General features: G+C 55.2%; 1 protein-coding gene across 1 annotated transcript in view; it reads left to right on the top strand.

The window, feature by feature from the left end:
* Positions 1-16,430, top strand: part of prkcsh (PRKCSH beta subunit of glucosidase II) — a 91,884-nt gene that overhangs the window by 54,018 nt on the left and 21,436 nt on the right. The window contains exon 12 of the mRNA XM_072491055.1: positions 1,366-1,435. Coding sequence (XP_072347156.1) covers positions 1,366-1,435 — 70 coding nt within the window. The remainder of the gene's footprint in view (positions 1-1,365; positions 1,436-16,430) is intronic.

Below are 16,430 nucleotides of genomic sequence, written 5' to 3'. Positions count from 1 at the left end.
ACCCCCTAATTCCTTCTGGTACGCCGGACGGTCGAGACAGATGAGGGAGGCGGACCTGGTTTGGACGGAGGAGAGAGGGAGACGCTGGAGGCTATTTCCCAGTCGCGTTTGCGTGGCACATCTCAGGACGTTAAACAACACAGCCAGCAAAAATGACCTGGGACGTGTCGTCACTTCTAGATTAATAGGCCGGCCAATGAACTACCATGAGATCTACAATGAATGGCGTTTGTTGATGCTTTCTTGTCGAAAGAGTAGGAAATCTGCCTTGCTCCTCTCCAGACAGTGCGATACTGAGCAGGCAGACAGGTCTTCCATTTAATATCCCATCCGATTAACGCAGCAACAGGCGCAGCTATGTAAATGTTTTGCGACTGATGGAAATTGAGCAGAATACTTTGCACGGGGAGGAGGTTGACTGTTGGAGAGTTGCTGGCACGTGTGTTGCCGTTCCACACTGGTGCTGGGTACTCTCAGCTCCGTTAAAGAATTCAGTGTCTCCCCCGCATGCAGCTGTGCAGCGTATTCCTAGCAGCTGTCCCATGAGCTGACCATGCACCAGCCTGATCGCACGTAAATGATTTCAGCTTTGCGATGAGGCGGTTTCGTTAGAAAGGCCGCTCCCGTTTTTAAGGAGTGGGGGCTGTCAGACATGTGGCTTGCTTTTTACACCGCTGCGTTCAAGATCCCGAGGAGGCTCGACAGGGTAGATGGTGAGATGTTTTCACCAGGTGGGAGGGTCTCAAACAAGGGGACATACCGACAAAATAAAGGGCTGGTCATTGAAAACATGAGGCGCGTAGAAATTTCTTATCGCACAGGGTGGTGGATCTCTGGGATTCTTTGCCCCGGTGGGTGGAGGAGGCTGAATCATGAGAAGTATTTAAAGTGGAGCTGGATAAATATTTGATAGATCGAGGAATAGAGGGCTCATGGGGATATGGCACAGAAAAAGGGTTGAGGCCAGCCTAGATCAGCCAGGATCATGTTGAAAGGCGGGGCAGGCTCGTGGCCGACTCCTGCTTCTATAGCTTGCGTTCTAATGAGTTTGCACTTTTCTCTCCGTGTCTGTGTGGGTTTCCTCCGGGTGCTCCAGTTTCCTCCCACAGTCCAAAGACGTGCAATTACCCCTTAGTATCCAAAAGTGGGGTTAGGGGGTGGGGGTGGAGTGGATCAAGGTAGGGTGCTCTTTCAGAGGGGCGGTGTAGACCCGATGGGCTGAATGGCCTCCTGCATTGACCAACGAATTCCAAATACGTTCGCACCTCTACTGTCACAACAGAAGTTGTGCCGTGCTTCTTTGAATGCTGTGCAATGCTGTATGAACCCTGCTCCCTGGCTAACTGCACCTCCTCCTATTTACAGCCGCAGAAAAAGCGCGAAACGAGTTCTCTGAAGCCGAGAAATCGCTGAAGGAGGTGGAGAGTTTGATCGGGTAATGTACCTCCATAATGTATTTTTCCCAAAGTGTGTCAGCTGCTTTGCATTCAAGGCAGGGCGTGTCCCGAAACGTCCCACTGGGTGAGCCGATCACTCCCCGAGAGGCCGCCAGAGCTTGGGGAAAAGTTCAGAAACCAGGGGCTGGTTTAGCACACTGGGCTAAATCGCTGGCTTTTAAAGCAGACCATGGCAGGCCAGCAGCACGGTTCAATTCCAGTACCAGCCTCCCCGAACAGGCGCCGGAATGTGGCGACTAGGGGCTTTTCACAGTAACTTCGTTTGAAGCCTACTTGTGACAATAAGTGATTTTCATTTCATTTGAATTCTCTTTTTCTCTTTCTGGCCAGTCCACCCATTAGAGCTGAGGAACTGGAACAGGAGCGGTGAAGTGAATATACTGCTGTGCTCCGGTTTCCCTTTGGACATATTGATGTTTGGTGGGGGCTGGGAAGAGATGGGAAAGGATGATCTGTGACCAAGTTTAAGGCGTAGCAGAAAAGGATCTACATTGCAAGTTTTCTATATTAGTAGGACGAGGAGTAGGCCATTCGGCCCCTCGAGCCTGTCCCGCCATTCAATGAGATCATGGCTGACCTGTGGCCTATCTCCATACACCTGCCTTTGGCCCGTATCCCTAAATATCTTTGCTTGACAAAAATCTGTCCATCTCCGGTTAATATTAAGAACAGTTGGGCAGCACGACGGCGCAATGGTTAGCACTGCTGCCTCACGGCGCCGAGGTCCCAGGTTCGATCCCGGCTCTGGGTCGCTGTCCGTGTGGAGTTTGCTCATTCTCCCCGTGTTTGCGTGGGTTTCGCCCCCCACAACCCAAAGATGTGGGGGTTAGGTGGATTAGCCAGGCTAAATTGCCCCTTAATTGGGAAAAATGAATTGGGTACTCTAAATTTATATTAAAAATAAATAAATTAACAAGTGTTCCAGCTTCAACTGCTGTTTATGGGAGAGAGTTCCAAATCTCTCCCTTTGAGCGAAGAAGTTCTTCCTAACATCTCCCTACTTGTTAGACTATGCCCCCTCGTTTTAGAATCTCCAGCCAGCGGCACGAGTTTATCTACTCTGCCTTTCTCTCATCATATCTTGAATACTTCAATCAGATCACCCCTTAACCTTCTAAATTCCAACACAATCTGTGTAATCTCTTCTCGTAATTTGACCCCCTCTAGCCCTGCTCCCAACCCGGTCTCCTCTACACTGGCGAGGCGAAGCGCAGACTGGGTGACCTCTTTGCGGAACACCTTTGCTCAGCCGTCAACCCGGCCCCCCCCCACCTACCTGTCGCGCGCCATTTTCTTTTTTTAAAAAATAATTTTTATTAAAGGTTTTCATAAAATATCAATAACAAAATGAGAAAGAAAAAAGAACCCAACAGGGTTAAGTACAAAACACAATCTAAAAAAGCAACCCCCTAAACCCCCCCCCCCCCCCCCCCGTACCTAAATAATAAATTAACATTAACACCACGACTTAAGACAACAGACCCTTCCAGTGTAAATAACATAAACAAAAATAAAGTAAACCTGCCCCCCCACCCCCCGAGCTGCTGCTGCTGACCAATGTCTATCGTTCTGCCAGAAAGTCTAAGAACGGTTGCCACCGCCTAAAGAACCCTTGTACCGACCCTCTCAAGGCGAATTTCACCCTCTCCAATTTAATGAACCCTGCCATATCGCTGATCCAGGATTCCACACTTGGGGGCCTCGTATCGTTCCACTGAAGAAGAATCCTTCGCCGGGCTACCAGGGACGCAAAGGCCAGAATTCCGGCCTCTTTCGCCTCCTGCACTCCCGGCTCCTCTGCCACCCCAAATATTGCGAGCCCCCAGCTCGGTTTGACCCTGGATCCTACCACCCTCGACACTGTCCTCGCTACGCCCTTCCAAAATTCCTCCAGCGCGGGGCATGCCCAGAACATATGGGTGTGATTTGCTGGGCTCCCTGAGGACCTAACACACCTGTCCTCACCCCCAAAGAACCTGCTCGTCCTTGTCCCGGTCATGTGTGCCCTGTGCAGCACCTTAAACTGTATGAGGCTGAGCCTCGCGCACGAAGAGGAAGAGTTCACCCTCCCTAGGGCATCTGCCCACGTCCCCTCTTCGATCTCCTCTCCCAACTCCTCTTCCCACTTACCTTTCAACTCCACCACCGAGGCCTCTTCCTGCATCACCTGGTAAGTTTCCGAGATCTTCCCCACTCCCACCCACCCCCCGAGAGCACCCTGTCCTGTACTGTGTGTGGCAGTAGCCGTGGGAATTCCACCACCTGCCGTCTGGCAAACGCCCTTACCTGTAAGTACCTGAAGGTGTTCCCCGGGGGGAGCCCGTACTTCTCCTCCAGCTCACCCAAGCTCGCGAACTTCCCGTCCACAAACAGGTCCCCCAACTTTCGTATGCCTGCCCTGTGCCACCCCGAAAACCCTCCACCTGTTCTTCCTGGGGCGAACCGGTGGTTCCCCCGTAATGGGGTCCACGCCGAGGCCCTAACTTCCCCCCTATGCCGCCTCCACTGCCCCCAAATTTTGAGGGCCGCCACCACCACCGGGCTCGTGGTATATCTCCTTGGAGGGAGTGGCAGCGGTGCCGTTGCCAGCGACCCCAGACTCGTACCCACACAGGACGCCGTCTCCAGCCTCTTCCATGCAGCCCCCTCCCCCTCCATCACCCACTTGCGTACCATTGTCGCATTGGCGGCCCAGTAGTACCCACAGAGGTTGGGCAGCGCCAGCCCCCCCCATCTCTACTCCGCTCCAGGAACACCCTTCTCACCCTCGGAGTCCCTCGCGCCCACACAAACCCCATTATACTCCTGTTAACCCGCCTGAAAAAAGCCTTCGGGATAAACACGGGGAGGCACTGGAACAGGAACAAAAACCTTGGGAGCACCGTCATTTTGATTGACTGCACCCTACCCGCCAGGGACAGCGTCAACGCGTCCCACCTCTTGAACTCCTCCTCCATTTGCTCCACCAGCCTTGTAAAGTTAAGCCTATGCAGGGCCCCCCAGCTCCTGGCCACCTGGACCCCCAAATATCTGAAACTCCTCTCCGCCCTTTTTAGTGGGAGCTCGCCAATCCCCCTCTCCTGGTCCCCTAGCTGAACTACGAACAGCTCGCTCTTCCCCATATTGAGCTTGTACCCCGAAAAGTCCCCGAATTCCCTAAGCATCCTCATTACCTCTGGCATTCCTCCCACCGGGTCCGCCACATACAGCAGCAGGTTGTCCGCATAAAGCGACACCCTATGCTCCTCCCTACCCCGCACCAACCCCCTCCAGTTCCTCGACTCTCTCAGTGCCATAGCCAGGGGTTCAATCGCCAGTGCGAAGAGCAGGGGGGACAGGGGACACCCCTGTCTCGTCCCACGGTGCAACCGAAAGTACTCGGACCTCCTCCTATTTGTGGCCACACTCTCCATCGGGACCTCGTACAACAGCCTAACCCACCTGACAAACCCCTCCCCAAACTCGAACCTCTTCAGCACCTCCCACAGGTACCCCCACTCTACCCTATCGAAGGCTTTCTCAGCGTCCATCGCCACCACTATCTCCGCCTCCCCCTCCCTCGCCGGCATCATGATAACGTTCAAAACCCTCCGCACATTCGCGTTCAACTGTCTCCCCTTCACAAACCCCGTCTGGTCTTCATGGATGATCTGCGGCACACAATCCTTAATCCTCGTGGCTAAGACCTTCGCCAGCACCTTGGCATCTACATTTAGCAAGGAAATTGGTCTGTAAGACCCACATTGCAGGGGATCCTTGTCCCGCTTCAGGATCAAGGAGATCAGTAAAGCCCCCCCCTCCCTTGCCTCATTAAAGGTCCTAACTAACAGCGGGCCCAACAGGTCCATATATTTTTCATCGAACTCGACCGGGAAACCGTCCGGCCCCGGTGCCTTCCCCGCCTGCATGCTTCCTATCCCTTTGATCAGCTCCTCCAGCCCAATCGGGGCCCCCAGTCCCGTCACCAGTCCTTCCTCCACCTTTGGAAACCTCAATTGGTCCAGGAAACGGCCCGTCCCTCCCTCCTCCCGTGGGGGCTCGGATCGGTACAATTCCTCGTAGAAGTCCCTGAAGACCACATTGATGCCAACCCCACTCCGCACCACGCTCCCTCCCCTGTCCTTAACTCCCCCGATCTCCCTAGCTGCGTCCTGCTTCCGAAGCTGATGCGCCAGCATCCGGCTTGCCTTTTCCCCATACTCGTAGACCGCCCCCTGGCCTTCCTCCACTGCACCTCCGCCTTCCTGGTGGTCACCAGGTCGAATTCGGCCTGGAGGCTGCGCCTCTTCCTCAACAATCCGTCCTCAGGTTCTTCCGCATACCTCCTGTCTACCCTCACCATCTCCCCCACCAGCCTCTCCCTCTCCCCCTGCTCCCTCCGCTCCTTGTGGGCCCTGATGGAGATCAGCTCTCCCCTCAACACCGCCTTCAGTGCCTCCCATACCATCCCCACTCGGACCTCCCCGTTGTCGTTGGTCTCCAAGTACCTCTCTATACTTCCTCGGACCCGCTCGCTCACCTCCTCGTCCGCCAACAGCCCCACCTCCAAGCGCCACAGCGGGCGCTGGTCCCTCTCCTCCAAGTCCACCCAATGCGGGGCGTGGTCCGAAATGGCTGTTGCCGAATACTCGGTATCCTCTACTCTCGCTATCAGCACCCTACTCAAAATGAAAAAGTCGATTCGAGAATAAGCTTTATGGACATGTGAGAAGAATGAAAATTCCCTAGACCCCGGCCTTGCAAATCTCCAAGGGTCCACCCCTCCCATTTGGTCCATAAATCCCCTCAACACTCTAGCCGCCGCCGGCTTCCTACCCGTCCTAGACCTGGAGCGATCCAGTGCAGGATCCAACACCGTGTTAAAGTCTCCCCCCATTATCAGGCCCCCCACTTCCAAGTCTGGGATCCGACCCAACATACGCCGCATAAAACCCGCATCGTCCCAGTTCGGAGCATACACATTGACCAGTACCACCCTCTCTCCCTGCAACTTACCACTTACCATTATGTACCTACCGCCATTATCTGCCACAATGCTCGACGCCTCGAATAACACCTTCTTTCCCACCAAGATCGCCACCCCTCGATTTTTGGCATCTAGCCCCGAGTGAAACACCTGACCTACCCACCCTTTCCTCAGTCTTACCTGGTCTGCCACCTTCAGGTGTGTCTCCTGGAGCATAACCACATCCGCCTTGAGCCCCTACAGGTGCGCGAACACGCGGGCCCGCTTGACCGTCCCATTCAGTCCCCTTACATTCCAGGTTATCAGCCGGATTAGGGGACTACCTGCCCCCCTCCCCCGCCGACTAGCCATGACCCCTCCTCGGCCAGCCACGCGCCCGCACCCCGCACCCCACACCCGGCCCGTTCCCCACAGCGGCATACCCCCGACTGGACCCCCCCCACACTCGCTCCAGCTCCTCCTTGACCTTAGCAGCAGCAACTCGATCCCCCCCCCCCCCCCCCCCCCCCCCCCGGCTAGGGCCCATCCTAGCTGGTTTACTCCCCCCATTGCACTTCTGCAAGTCAGCTAACTCCTTCTGACCCCGGCCACTCCCGCCTCCCCTTCGACTCCTCCCATTGTGTGGCACACCCTCCTCTCCCGTTCCCCATTCACAGGCTCTCCCCCTCCGTTCTAAGCGCGGGAAACAATCCTCGCTTCCCTGCCCCGGTCCCGCCCCCCCCAATCTTCGGCGCGGGAAAATAATCCCACGCGCTCCACCTACCAGGCCCCACCACCAACCAAAACAGTGCCCAACCCGCCCCATCCACCCTCCTCAACCCGAAAGAGAAAAACACAGAGAAAAAGAAACCCAAAACAATGCAAAGGCCCCCCCCCCCCCCCCCCCCCCCCCCCCCCGAAACAAAAATAGGCATAACACATCCACCGCAGTCCACAATCGCCCTTCCCGAGCCTCAGTCTGTGTCCAGCTTCTCGGCCTGAACAAAGGCCCACGCCTCCTCCGGAGACTCAAAATAATGGTGCCGGTCCTTGTAGGTGACCCACAGTCGCGCCGGCTGCAACATGCCAAACTTCACCCCCCTCCTGTGCAGCACCGCCTTCGCTCGATTGTACCCGGCCCTCCTCTTTGCCACCTCCGCACTCCAGTCCTGATATATCCGAACCTCCGCGTTCTCCCACCTGCTGCTCCTCTCCTTCTTGGCCCACCTGAGCACACACTCCCGATTGACGAACCGATGGAACCGCACCAGCACCGCCCGCGGAGGCTCGTTAGCCTTGGGCCTCCTCGCCAACACTCTATGGTCCTTCCAGCTCCAGGGGCCCCTGGAAGGACCCCGCTCCCATCAGCGAGTTTAAAATGGTGACCACATAGGCCCCCACGTCCGGCCCCTCCGGGAGGCCCAGAATCCGCAGATTCTTCCGCCTCGACCGATTCTCCATCTCCTCGAACCGCTCCTGCCATTTCATGTGGAGCGCCTCGTGCAAGATCTTTTGTTGAGCCTCTCGGATCGCCACCCCCTGGGCCGTCTGTGTCTCCAGCAGCTTATCAATAGAAGCCTTCATCGGCTCTAGCAGGTCCTTTTTAATCTCTCTGAGGCAGTGCTGGATACCCTCCTGTTGCTCCTCCACCCACTGCCTCCACGCTGCCTGGTCTCCGCCCGCCCCCATTTTGTCCTTCTTCCCTCCCTTCTTCTGGTCCACCACCACCTTTTTTGTCACCCCGCTCCTAGTTAAAGCTATATACTGACGGGGAACTATTATTAACTCCTTCCCACACCGGGAAACGTCGAAAAAGTGCCCTTGGGGGCCCTGAAAAGAGCCCAAAAATCTCGAGAGGGAATACTTTTGGCAGTGTTCTCTTCACCAATCTGCCCCAAAATGTCCGTGGAAACACCTGAAAAAGGTCTAAGTGTCCGTTCCAGACAGGAGCTGCCGAATGCGCGACCAACTCCTCCACGGCCGCCACCGGAAGCCTCGTCCCCGCTTCTTCAGTGGCCCTGGTGATATCTTTTCACAGTTGTTCCCTCTGCTGTTAGAATTCACTTTTGATAAAGGCCCTCAGGTCAGTTTGCAGCTTTAAGCTTGCCCTTCCCCTGCTTGCATGCTGGAAGGGGCCCTGTTTATCCTGATTGCAGCCAAATCTTCCACTGCTTCTGCCGGACCTGGCAGCCAAAAGACACAACACTCCTGGGGGACACTGTCAGGGGAGTGTTGCAGTCCTCTTCCCACTCCGGGAAATGTCAAACAAATGCCGTGGGGGCCCTGCAAAAGAGCCCAAAAGTCCGTTCCAAGCGGGAGCTACCGAATATGCGACCTAGCTCTGCATAGCCGCACCCGGAAGTCTGCGTGCCATTTTAACTCGGCACCTTGGTCTCATGCCCACATGTCTCATCCTCGGCCTGCTGCAATGCTCCAGTGAAGCCCAACGCAAGCTGGAGGAGCAGCATCTCCTAATCGATTAGGCACATCGCAGCCCCCAGGCCTCAACGTTGAGTTCAGCAACTTTACACTGTGACCTTTCCCCTCCCTCTTAACCCTGTTAAACGGGATTAAAAAATCTCATACATTTTTTGATTCGATGCTGTCACGATGCCCTGGACATTGATGCAGGGGGTGGGGGGCACGGTAGCACAGTGGTTAGTACTGTTATTTCACAGCTCCCTCCAGCGTCCCGGGTCCGATTCCCGGCTTGGGTCACTGTCTGCACGTTCTCCTCATATCTGAGTGGGTTTCCTCCGGGTGCTCCGGTTTCCTCCCACGGTCCAAAGATGTGCAGGTTAGGTGGATTGACCATGTTAAATTGCCCGAAGTTCCAAAGGGGTTGGGGTGGGGTTGCTGGGTTACAAAAAGGGCCGGTGCAGACTCGATGGGCTGAATGGCCTCCTTCTGCACTGTAAATTCTATGTCTATGACTAGTGTGCGCTCAATTCCAGCCCCACTTGACCCAGCGTCACACAACACAAGTGAAATTATCTGTTATTTTAAAACACCTGCGGAACTTGACTGGGCCCAATTAACTGCAGTCAAAAGGTTTGTACATTTTAAATGCACAATAATTAAACTGACAATGTAACTGACTTGCCTAATACCCCTTTCCCGAACCCCCTCTCCTTTCTAACTTCCCCCACCTACACGCTCTCACACCCACACACACACACAGACAACACACAGGGAAAAGGGTGTTTGAGAGGCAAAGAAAATATCAATAAAACTAAAAGGATGAAGAATCTTTGCACTAGGATGGCTTCCAGTTGCCTCCTTCCTTCTGTTAAGCCCGGCCTTGCCTGAACAGTGCTGCTTCCTCCTCCTCCTCCGCCTCGACGGTGTTCGAGGCCAGATGCCTTCGTCCTGCGGTCCGCCTTCTCAATAATGAAACGTTTCAACCTCTTGCGACTTTTCGCTGGAAGGAACTTGGCGTGTGTCCTCTTGGTGTGGTTTCCCTTTTCTTAGGCAGCTTTTATGTGCTGACCTTTGTACTTTTGTTGCTATTGTTGCTCTCGGCTCTGTTGTCACATTGCAGGAAATAGTCCAGGATGTGGGCATTGTTGGATGTTGGTCAGGGAGGCGATTGTTAGGGAGGACAGGAAACCCCAGGATTGCTTCTGTGACATTTCAACACATTGTCAGTGCTGGAGGGGAGTGGTTGCTTAAGAAGATTTTGCCGGACTGAAGAAATCTGCCAATTATTTCATAATTTGATTTGATTTTGTCGTGGTTTTGGCAACATATGTAGAATCCCTACAGTGCAGAAGGAGGCCTTTCGGCCGATCAAGCCTGCACCGACTCTCCGAAAGAGGGTCGCCTAGACCCCCGCCCCATGCCCGTACTTAACCTACACATCTTTGTGACACTTGAGGGGCAATTTAGCGTGGCCAATCCACTTAAGCTACACATCTTTGTGACACTTAAAAAAATATATATATATATTTATTCAAATTTTTCAACAAATTTTCAACAAACCCCCCCCCCCCCGCCCCAATAAAAAGAAAGAAACAAAAACACAACAATCAGAAATTATACATTGGATTTCCCCCAGATACAATAACCCCCGATATAACATTTAAAAACGCAAATAGGGAAAACCCCCCCACCTTCACCCAAATGTCACCCCAAAAGAACCCCCCCCCCCCCCGGCCCTTGGGCTGCTGCTGCTGACCACCTCCTAACGCTCCGCGAGATAGTCTAGGAACGGTTGCCACCGCCTGAGGAACCGTTGCACAGACCCTCGCAAGGCAAACTTTATCCTCTCCAGCTTGATGAACCCTGCCATGTCGTTGATCCAAGCTTCCACATTTGGGGGCTTCGCATCTTTCCATAGTAGCAAAATCTTCCGCCGGGCTACCAGGGCGCAAAGGCCAGAATACCGGCCTCTTTCGCCACCTGCACTCCCGGCTTGTCCGATACCCCAAATAATGTCAATCCCCAGCTCGGCTTGACTCGGGCTTTCACCACCTTGGACATAGTCCTCACAAAACCCCTCCAAAACCCATCCAGCGCCGGGCATGACCAGAACATATGGACGTGATTTGTCAGGCTCCCCGAGCACCTCCACATCTGTCCTCCGCCCCTACTCAACTTCGCCCCTGTCATATGCGCTCTTGTGAGTAACTTTATTAGGCTGAGCATGGCGCAAGAGGAGGAAGAATTAACCGTACTCAGGGCATCAGTCCACAGACCCTCATCTATCTCCTCCCTCCACTTGCCCTTTAACTCCTCCATCGAGGCCTCCTCTTCCTTCAGCTCCTGGTAAATCGCCAAAACCTTGCCTTCTCCAACCCATACACCAGAAATGACCCTGTCCTGAATCCCACGTGCCGGAAGCAGCAGAAATTCCCTCACCTGCCACCCTCATGAACGCCCTCACTTGCATGTACCTGAAAGCGTTTCCCGGGGGTGGTCCAAACTTCTCCTCCAGCGCCCCAAGGCTCGCAAACGTCCCATCGATGAACAGGTCCCCCATTCTTCTAATCCCTGCCCAATGCCAGCTCTGAAACCCTCATCCATCCTTCCCGGGACAGATCGATGATTCTCCCGAATCGGGGACCAAACCGAGGCTCCCACCTCGCCCCTATGTCGCCTCCACTGCCCCCAGATCTTCAGCGTCGCCGCCACCACCGGACTCGTGGTGTACCTTGTCGGTGAGAGCGGCAGCGGTGCCGTAACCAGCGCCCTCAGGCTCGTGCCCACACAGGACGCCATCTCTAGCCTCTTCCACGCCACCCCCTCTCCCTCCATTACCCACTTACGGATCATCGCCACATTGGCTGCCCAATAATAGCCACACAAATTCGGCAGCGCCAGCCCCCACTGTCCCTGCTACGCTCCAGAAACACTCTCTTCACCCTCTGGGTCTTATTCGCCCACACAAATCCCATGATGCTCCCCCTCCATTTCCTGGACTCCCTCAGTGCCATGGCCAGCGGCTCAATTGCCAGTGCAAACAACAAGGGGGATAAGGGGCACCCCTGCCTTGTCCCCCGGTACAGCCGAAAGTACTCCGACCTCCGCCGGTTCGTAGCCACACCCGCCACTGGGGCTCTATATAGCAGCCTGACCCAACTGATGAACCCCTCACCGAACCCAAACCTCCGCAACACTTCCCAAAGATACTCCCACTCCACCCGATCAAAGGCCTTCTCCGCGTCCATATCTGCCACTACCTCCGCTTCCCCCTCCACCGAGGGCATCATAATCACATTGAGGAGCCTCCGCACATTTGTATTTAGCTGCCGACCCTTCACAAATCCCATCTGGTCCGCATGAATCACCCCCGGGACACAGTCCTCCATTCTCGTAGCCAGCACCTTCGCCAGCAACTTAGCGTCAGCATTGAGGAGCGAGATCGGTCTATACGACCCACATTGCAATGGATTCTTGTCCCGCTTCAAGATCAAAGAAATCAGAGCCCTGGACATTGTCGGAGGCAAGGCTCCCCCCCTTCCTCGCCTTATTAAAAGTCTTCACTAGCAATGGGCCCAGCAGGTCCACATATTTCCTAGAATTCAACCGGGAGCCCATCCGGCTCCGGGGCCTTCCGCCTGCATGCTCCCCAATCCTTTAACCAGCTCCTCCAGCCCAATCAGCGCCCCCAAACCAGCCACTTCCTCCTCCTCACCCTCGGGGACCTCAGCTGATCTAGGAATCGTCGCATCCCCTCCTCCCCCGCTGGGGGCTCAGACCTGTACAGATCCCCAGAGAAGTCCCTAAATACCTCGTTTATTCTCACCGCACTCCGCACTGTATTCCCCCCTCTATCCTTAACTCCACCAATCTCCCTCGCTGCCTCCCTCTTACGATGCTGATGTGCCAGCATCCGACTTGCCTTTTCCCCATACTCGTACGTCGCCCCCTGCACTTTCCTCCACTGTGCCTCTGCTTTCTCCGTGGTCAACAGGTCGAATTCTGTCTGGAGGTTCCGTCGCTCCCTAAGTAGCTCCTCCTCGGGGGGGGGGGGCTCTGAATAACTCCTGTCTACCCTTAAAATCTCCCCCACCAACCCCTCCCTCCCCTCTCTCTTCTCCCTGTGTGCCCTAATGGAGATTAGCTCTCCCCTGACCACCATCTTCAATGCCTCCCAGACTACCCCCACCTGCACCTCCCCGTTGTCGTTGGCTTCCAAATATCTTTCAATACACCCCCGTACCCGCCAGCACACCCCCTCATCCGCCAACAGTCCCACATCGAGGCGCCACAGCGGGTGCTGGTCCCTCTCCTCCCCCAACTCTAGCTTCATCCAATGCGGGGCGTGGTCCGAGATGGCTATGGCCGAATATTCCGTTCCCTCCACTTTCGGGATTTGGACCCTACTCAAAATGAAAAAAATCTATCCGGGCGTAGGCTCTATGGACGTGGGAAAAGAAGGAAAATTCCCTGGCCAGCGGCCTGGCAAACCTCCATGGATCCACTCCCCCCATCTGGTCCATAAACCCCCTGAGCACCTTGGCCGCAGCCGGCCTCTTACCCGTCCTGGACCTAGAACGGTCCAGTGCTGGGTCCAGCACCGTGTTGAAGTGTCCCCCACCCCCTGCAACCTACCACTGACCATCACATATCGACACCATTATCCGCTACAATATTCAGTGCCTCGAACGACACCCGCTTCCCCACCAGTATTGCAATGCCTCTGTTCTTCGCATCCAGCCCTGAATGAAAGACCTGCCCTACCCATCCCTTTCTCAGCCTAACCTGATCTGCCACCTTCAGATGTGTCTCCTGGAGCATAACCAGGTCTGCCTTCAGTCCCTTTAAGTGCACGAACACCCGGGCCCTCTTGACCGGCCCGTTCAGGCCCCTCACTACTCGCCCCCCCCCCCCCCCTGCCGACTAGCCATCTCTTTTTCTAAGCCAGCCACGCGCCCGTGCCTCCCGCACCCTCCAGTCCCCCAGGCGGCGGCCCCCCCCCCCCCCGCTAGATCCTCATCTAGCCATTTTGCTCCCCCCGTGACACTCCCATAAGCCAGCTGACTCCTGCTGACCCCGGCTTCTCCTGCCATCGACCCCCCAGTGTGAGAATCCTCCTACCCCTTGGCAGTCAGGGTGCACTCCTCTCCAGCACCACCCTCCTCTCTCCCCTTCTTCCCCCCCCCCCCCCCCCCCCCCATCCTTCCCTAACGTGGGAAAATGCCCGCGCTTTCCTGAGACGGCCTCACCCCCTCTGGCGCAGCTTCTTTTTGCGGCCTTACCCCAACTTCCCATCCCCGGGATTCCACCCCCCCCTCTTCCTCCATGGGGTCCTGCCATCCAACACTGACGCCCACACTCTCCCACAGCCCCCACATCAAATACATTCACCCATCCCCACCCAGCACTCAAACAAAAAGAACATTCCCCAAACGCGGTAAACACAGTAAACATCTCCCCACGACAAACCCTCAATTTGAGCCCAACTTTTCAGTCTGTATAAAGTTCCATGCCTCATCAGCCGTTTCAAAATAGTGGTGCCGATCTTGGAACGTGACCCACAATCGTGCTGGCTGCAGCATCCCGAACTTCACCCCCTTCCGATGGAGCCCCGCCTTAGCCCGGTTAAAACCAGCTCTCTTCTTAGCCACCTCCGCACTCCAGTCCTGGTAAATTCGGATCTCCGTGTTCTCCCACTTGCTACTCTGCTCTTTTTTGGCCCATCTCAGGACACACTCTCTGTCCATAAAGCGGTGGAACCTCACCACTACAGCCCTTGGCGGCTCGTTGGCTTTGGGTCTCCTTGCCAGGACCCGATGAGCCCCACCCAGCTCCAGGGGCTTCGGGAAGGCTCCCGTGCCCATCAGCGAATTGAGCATCGTGCTCATATATGCCCCGGCATCGGGCCCCTGTACTCCTACAGGGAGACCCAGAATCCGAAGATTCTTCCTCCTCGACCTATTCTCCAGGTCCTCGAGTTTTTCCGCCCACCTCTTGTGCAGCGCCTCGTGCGCCTCCACCTTCACCGCCAGGCCCAAGATCTCGTCCTCGTTCTCCAAAGCTTTTTGCCGCACCTCCCGGACCGCCGCCCCTTGGGCCTTCTGGGTCTCCACAAGCTTCTCAATCGCCGCCTTCATTGGCGCCAGCATTTCTGTCCTCAGCTCCTCAAAGCAGCGTTTAAGAAACTCCTGCTGCTCCTGCGACCACTGCGCCCACGCTGCTTGGTCTCCACCCGCCGCCATCTTGCTTTTCCTCCCTCGCACGTTCCGCTGCACCAATGATCACTTTTTTAACCGTTCCACTCCTGTCGGGGGGACCTTGCTGTCACCTTCCCACACTGGGAGCCGTCGAACAATTGCCTTTGGGGCCCCTCTGAAGAGCCCAAAAGTCCGTTCCCGGTGGGAGCTGCCGAACATGCGACCTACCTAGGCATAGCCGCAACCGGAAGTCCCATCTGTGTGACACTTAAGGGGCAATTTAGCATGGCCAGTCCACTAAACACATAATATCTTGAATACTTCGATCAGATCACCCCTTAACCGTCTAAATTCCAATTGAGGCATACAAGATGATCAGAGGATTGGATAGGGTGGACAGTGAGAGCCTTTTTCCTCGGATGTTGCTGTCTAGCACGAGGGGACATAGCTTTAAATTGAGGGGAGATAGATATAGGACAGATGTCAGAGGTAGGTTCTTTACTCAGAGAGTAGTAAGGGCGTGGAATGCCCTGCCTGCAACAGTAGTGGACTTTCCGCCTACCTCTTGTGCAGCGCCTCGTGTGCCTCCACCTTCACCGCCAGGCCCAAGATCTCGTCCTCGTTCTCCAAAGCTTTTTGCCGCACCTCCCGGATTGCCGCCCCTTGGGCCTTCTGGGTCTCCACAAGCTTCTCAATCGCCGCCTTCATTGGCGCCAGCATTTCTGTCCTCAGCTCCTCAAAGCAGCGTTTAAGAAACTCCTGCTGCTCCTGTGACCACTGCGCCCACGCTGCTTGGTCTCCACCTGCCGCCATCTTGCTTTTACTCCCTCGCACTTTTCGCTGCACCAGGATCACTTTTTTAACCGCTCCATTCCTGCTCCAATCGATATAATGTCGGGGGGACCTTGCTGTCACCTTCCCACACTGGAAGCTGTCGAACAATTGCCGTTGGGGCCCCTCTGAAGAGCCCAAAAGTCCGTTCCCGGTGGGAGCTGCCGAACATGCGACCTACCTAGGCATAGCCGCAACCGGAAGTCCCATCTGTGTGACACTTAAGGGGCAATTTAGCATGGCCAGTCCACTAAACTCATAATATCTTGAATACTTCAATCAGATCACCCCTTAACCGTCTAAATTCCAATGCAATTCCAATTCAGGCATACAAGATGATAAGAGGATTGGATAGGGTGGACAGTGAGAGCCTTTTTCCTCGGATGTTGATGTCTAGCACGAGGGGACATAGCTTTAAATTGAGTGGAGATAGATATAGGACAGATGTCAGAGGTAGGTTCTTTACTCAGAGAGTAGTAAGGGCGTGGAATGCCCTGCCTGCAACAGTAGTGGACTCGCCAGCACTAAGGGCATTCAAATGGTCATTGGCTAGACATATGGACGATAAGGGAATAGTGT

The sequence above is a fragment of the Scyliorhinus torazame genome, chromosome 27 (genome assembly GCF_047496885.1).
Source record: "Scyliorhinus torazame isolate Kashiwa2021f chromosome 27, sScyTor2.1, whole genome shotgun sequence".
Classification (NCBI taxonomy): domain Eukaryota; kingdom Metazoa; phylum Chordata; class Chondrichthyes; order Carcharhiniformes; family Scyliorhinidae; genus Scyliorhinus; species Scyliorhinus torazame.
Note: the sequence above shows the minus strand (reverse complement) of the source record. Positions and strands in the feature narration are given on the sequence as shown.